This window comes from Balaenoptera ricei, chromosome X (genome assembly GCF_028023285.1).
Source record: "Balaenoptera ricei isolate mBalRic1 chromosome X, mBalRic1.hap2, whole genome shotgun sequence".
In the NCBI taxonomy this organism is placed as follows: domain Eukaryota; kingdom Metazoa; phylum Chordata; class Mammalia; order Artiodactyla; family Balaenopteridae; genus Balaenoptera; species Balaenoptera ricei.
This window is the reverse complement of record NC_082660.1, coordinates 25,618,589-25,624,636: the sequence shown is the minus strand read 5'-3', so window position 1 is coordinate 25,624,636 and position 6,048 is coordinate 25,618,589. Positions and strand designations below refer to the sequence as shown.

At 44.5% G+C, this 6,048-nt stretch overlaps 1 protein-coding gene across 1 annotated transcript; it reads left to right on the top strand.

Moving 5' to 3' along the window:
* Nucleotides 1-4,539: 4,539 nt before the first annotated feature.
* Nucleotides 4,540-5,585, top strand: LOC132357927 (melanoma-associated antigen B10-like). Its single transcript, XM_059911754.1, is given in 2 exon segments — nt 4,540-4,963; nt 4,966-5,585. Coding segments are annotated over 2 exon segments (1,044 nt in total).
* The last annotated feature ends 463 nt before the right edge of the window (nt 5,586-6,048 follow it).

Genomic DNA, 6,048 nt, shown 5'->3' with positions numbered 1-6,048 from the left:
CTGATATAACTGACAGTTTTATAGTTACCATCAATTACAAAAGAAAGAAACAGAAGTAAGTGATATTAGTTGAATAATATTGTACAAAATATAGGTGCAGAAGGAATTTAAATATTCTAAGAGAACAGTATAAATATCATTACCAAATGGAGGACAAGGATAGGTTTCTACATAAATATATATTTCATCTAATAAATTCAGAAGGAATGATAGAAAGAGAAAATTAACATTGTGTAACTCTCAATTAATTAATGGATAAATATGCTAATCTTCAAAGACTGCAAACATCAACACAAATGGAGACAGACATTAGGTTCCTAGTAATAAATGTGCACAGTATCACCTATGGAGCAGTCTTTCCAGAAGAAGAAAAAAAACAAAGAGAAAAAAGTTAAACCTTAATCTGATCCAACTTCAACCGATTTAAAGAAATACAGGGGGAGAAGGACACCAGTGTTGGCATCAGCAAAATCCAAGGCATATGAAACTGGACTGAACATAAGATGAGGGTTTTTTTCCGAACAACAACAGCAACAAAATGACAAGGAAAAAGAAGTAATATATCTATTGGAGAGGGGGGAGGATAAGATCTATAAATTAATGGACATAAAAAACAATGACAATGAACAGACTTTATTTGACTCTAATTCAAGGATAAAACATTTAAAAAATATGTCAGGTAAATGTGAAAAATAATTGGACATTTGATGATATCACAGAGTTAGTTTTTTTAAGGTAGGATATGTATAATCCTACCATATAAGGTTTATGTTTCATAAAGAGTACTTATCTTTTGGAACCAGGCACTGACATATTTAGGCGAAAGATTTATGCGTTCTGAAGAGAAACCAGAGTATGGCACTGACATATTTAAAGATAAAATGGTATTATATCTAGGATTTGTTTCTCATTATTTCAGTGGCAGAGATTGGAGTACCTATGGGTATAAATGGAACCAGACTGACTATGTATTGATAATTGTTGATTCTGATGTCAGGTGTATTGGTTTTACTACACTAGTCTCTCTATGTTGTGTATGTTTGAGAATTTCTCCAATAAAAAGAATATACATGTTGCCATTAAATTTGAAACCCCAATGAAAATAGACCATTATTTAGAAAAAATATTAATTACCCTATTGATCCAAAGAGAAATAGAAAACTGTAATTGAGAAATACAAACTGAAACTCTCCTCAAAGCTCCAGCCACCTTCAAATGTTTCAGGACAAGGCAGTTCTGCCATATAATAAGTAAAAAATGAACCATTATCTTATGTAAACACATCCAAAGCATACAAAAAGATGGGAAATCTTTCAACTCATTTTCCCAGGCTAGCTCTCCTTGATAAGAAAACCAGCTGAGGACACCCCGAAAACAGAATACTTGAGCCAAGCTCACCCACACACAGGCAAAGATCCTAAATAAACCCATAGAAGTTTCAATACAGCAGTGAATTAAATGTAGAAAAACGAGGCTGAATCCAAGACATGTAAAGATGATATAACATTAGAAAAAAACTGCCTAAAATATTACCACATTAACAGATAAAATTTTAAAACGCTTTTGTTGACCATGTACTGAAATGCAGAAAAAGCTTTTGAAAAGAACTCAACACTAATGCATAGTAATACCATTCAGCAAACTGACATTAGAAGGGAATTTTCATTTCCTAAAATCTACAGCAAAAGAATTGAAATGTGAAATGCAAAGTGTTAGTAGCATTCCCGTTAAGGTGAGGAAGAAGACACAGCAAGCAGTATGCTACCAACTCTACTGTTCAACACTGGACTGGAATGCATAGCCAGAGAATAAGAATACAAAAATCAATAAATGTTAAGACTACTAAAAAGAAACAGAAGTTATTCGTTGTAAATTTGATCATCGTTTTAGAAAATCCAAAGGAAAAGGCCACGGATTTTTCAAATGAATAAGTGACTTCAGGAAGCTGGTGTACAGATAACAGTAGTAAAACCAAGAGCCTTGCGTACAAAGCAGCAATTATTAGAACAGGTATATAATATATTCGTTATAAATGAGATTCAAAATAGAAATGAATTTCAGTACACTGTGCAGCAATGTTAGATGAGATAAAAAGATCTGGGTTACACAAAATTATGCAGGTCTGCTTCTTCCCTGTAGAAGAAGGGAAGTTCTGTTCGAACTTTTCAAACAGAAAGTTCGCAAGGGTCTGTATTGATGAGCGATGAGATCCCATCATTACTATGCATTTTCTCTGACAGCTCAGAACCTGTCCTGGTCCCCCTACCTTGTGCTACAGTATCTTCATCTCACATCACGCCTGGGACTCGTACCCATTGTCTGCAAGGGTTTAAGTTGAGAAACTGTCCAGAGCATACAGGGAGGTATTTCCCAAGGAGCCTTTAATCAATGCACCAGGAGCCAAAATGAGGCCCTAACTCTGCAGAGAGAACTTTGGGTACCACCCACAACAGAACAGAGGGGGCACCACAGAATCAGGCCCCACCTCTGCTGTCATCCCTTGGAGGCCTGGGGCAGGGGTGACTGGATATGTTGCATACTGACTTCCGTCTTGGGAATCTAGGAGGTGAGAACGTGCAGTGGGAGGAGCGGTGGCATCGGGTCGGCAGAGGGAGGAATGCAGTTCTACAGGGGTAAGCTAAGGATATTGATTAAGGTTTGAGGGACCCTCTAACCCAAAAGACAGAAGGCCCCGTAGTTGGCCCTGGAAGGTTCTGGGCAGGAATCGTCCAACGTACTGCCCTGGGAATTCTCCTTCTAGGAACTCAGAAAAATAGTAACTTTGGATCAGGGTGTTGGCATTAAGCCAGCTGATGGAGGAATTCAGGGCCTCTCAGGAGTCGATGAAGAACCCTATGTGAGTTTGGCAGAACTCCCCCTCTCCCATAACAGAGGCGTCCCCTGGGCACCCTGCCCCTGCAGATGGGCCTGGGAGACCCCAGGCATGGGTGGCTGGACTGGGCACACCTGACGTCCTGTCTGGCTGCTCCAGGAGGTGAGGATATTTGACCAGGGCGTCTGCCTCAGGCCAGCAGAGGGGGGAGTACCAGGCTTGGCCAGGAGTCAATAAATGCCCCTATTTGCATTCTAGGAGAAACCACCTCCCCAGAGCAGGGGGTGCTCTACAGAGCCCGGCCCCTGTGGTCAGCCCGGGGAGGCCCCTGGCAGGGCTGTAAGGCCCACGTGCCCCCTCGCTTCACCTTCTGGTTGGAGGGGGTAGTGTGGGGGTGGGGGGAGGGAAGGGAGGTATATAGAGCCTTGGTCTAATGCTAGAGGATTCAGGGTAGCAGAGGGAGGAGTCCTAGGGGTGGCTTTAAGTTCAGAACCTTGAGCAAGGACTATAGGGAATTCCTCCCTTAAGACAAAGAGGGCCCCACAGAGCACCACCCCTATTATAAGCCCTGGTGTCAGGCTAAGCAGGGCTGTCAAGCTAAGATATTTCTCACTTTATCATCAGTGGTCACAGGGAGATGAAGGCCCTATTACAAGGAAGTGACCCCACCCAGGCCCTTCTAGAAGTCAAAGTGAGAACTGAGGGGTGGTACACTGAGTCAGGCCCTTGCTCTGTGGCCAGCCCTGGGAAGCCGTTCAGAGATCTGTCATACTGAGTCTGCTCCCCAACCCCCCTGCATATTCCAAGATATCAGGTAGATGAGAGCCTTGGTTTGATTATTATAGGCCTCAGGTCTGCAGAAGGGACGACACCAGTTAGTCAAGGGGAGGAACTACTATTAGGAACTGGAGGGTTGAGGGTACCACTCATCACAGAACAAAGGGTGTTTCACAGAGCCCTACATGTGATGTCATCCCTGGCAAGGGTCCCCGGTGAAGATATGTTAGACTGAGACCTCCTTAAACTCCTCCTAGGACTTTCAGAGATGTGAGGGCCTTGCTCCAAAGGGGTAGGTCTAAGGTCAGCCAAGGGAGAAATCTCAGGCCCTGCAAGAAACTAAGGTAAGGACTCTGTGTGAGGGGTGAGAATCCTGATTATCCCAGAATGGAGGTGGTCCCACAGAGTTCTGTCATTACTGTCATCCCAGGGTACACGGGGGCAGGTGTGCTCAGATGACGTCCCCTTTCAGTTCCTCCTCCAGGATGTCAGGGATGTGAGGGCTTTGGAGTGAGGGGTCAGCATCAAAGCAGTTGAGCACAGGACCTCAGGTGCTGCCAGAAGTCAAGGTAATGGCCCTGAATGTGAACTGAGAGAAACACCTGCTACTCCAGAACAGGGGAGGCTCCACAGGGCCTGGACTTGCCAGACCCTGTATCAGCTCCAGTTAAGACCCAGGTAGGGCTGGAGAGCTGCAGCCTAAGGTGAACTCTAGTTACTTCCACAGAGTCCTCAGAGGAAAGGCTGATCAGAGAAGAGGAGCGTTATGGGTTCCTAGAGCAGTGCCAGCAAGGAAACCTGCAGAGATGGCCATCGATAAAGCCCAAAGCTCCTCACTAAAGAGTATTATAACACCATTTCATCCTCTTTCCTCCAGGTCACCGAGTCATCTACCTTCTTTCCCACACTCCTGCCTGCTGTCAGTCATCATGCCTCGGGGTCAGAAGAGTAGGCTTCGTGCCCGTGAAAAACGCCGCCAGGCTCAAGAACAGCCCAGTGGTCTGGTGGAAGCTCAGGCCACTGTACCAGAGGAAGAAGAGTCCCCTTCCTCCCCATCTCCTCATTTCAAAGATGTTCCCCAGAGCTCACCTGCCACTGGAACACCCAGCAGTCTCCAAGTGTCTGGGAGAGTCCGTTTCGCCACCACTACTGCTGCAGCTGTTTCAAGCATAAGATTTAACAAAGGTGCTGACAATCAAGGGGAGGAAAGGCCAAAAGCCTCCCAGGCCCAGGATACCACTCAGCACTGGCCCAGAGGCCCTATTGACAAGAAGGTTGTTATGTTGGTGCATTACCTTCTGTACAAGTATCATATGAAAGAGCCCGTTACCAAGGCGGATATGCTGAGAAATGTAGGTACAAGAATCACGTCTATGAGATCCTCAGGAAAGCCTCTGAGCATTTGGAGCTGGTCTTTGGCCTTGACGTGAAGGAAGTGGATCCCAACAGGAATACTTATGTCCTCGTCAATAAACTGGAACTAAGCTATGATGCAAAGCCGAGTGATGACAGAGAGGTTCCCAAGACTGGTGTGCTGATGACTGTTCTGGGCGTGATCTTCACGAAGGGCAACTGCGCCACTGAGGAGCAAGTCTGGGAAGTGCTGAATATAATGGGGTTATATGCTGGGAGGAATAACTTCATCTGTGGGGAGCCCAAGAAGCTCATCACCAAAGATTTAGTGCAGGAAAGGTACCTGGAGTACTGCCAGGTGGCCAACAGCGATCCCCCACGCTATGAGTTCCTGTGGGGCCGGACAGCCTGCGCTGAAACCAGCAAGATGAAAGTCCTGGAGTTTGTGGCCAAGGTCAATGGTACCGTCCCCAGTGCCTTCCCACCCCACAATGAACAGGCTTTGAGAGATGAGGGAGAGAGAGCCCGAGCCAGGGCTGCAGCCAGGGCTCGTACTGCTGCCCTGGCCAGCGTGCGCTCCAGGGCCATAGCCTGCAGCTCCTCCCGCCCCAATAGAGTCTGAGGCAGATTCTTCACTTTGTTGTTAAAAAGAGAAGTCCACATTCTAAGTAGTAGAAGGTTGGGGTGGGGCTGCAGACAACATAGTGTATAACATATATTTGTGTTTCTGTTCTATGTAGTAACTTGGATAATTTTAAAAAACATTGTTCCTTTTAATAGAAGGTTTAAGTAGCTTCAAAATCCAAATTTATGAGTGATGTTGCTCAAACACTGATTGCTGTGAATGATATTTAAGAGTAAGAGTTTTATTATTTCGTAAAACTAATTGGAAAAGTTCTACCTTATTCAGTAATTTGGAATAAGATAACGGCAATAGACGAGGCATTTCCTTGGAAATGTGAAAAACTCAACAATGTAATAGTTGGGGTCAAGAAATGGAGAAATAAATAAAAGATGATAAATTCTTGGCTTCATTTATCACTTTTGGCCTGTTGTTTCATAACATGATATATATATGTATATAA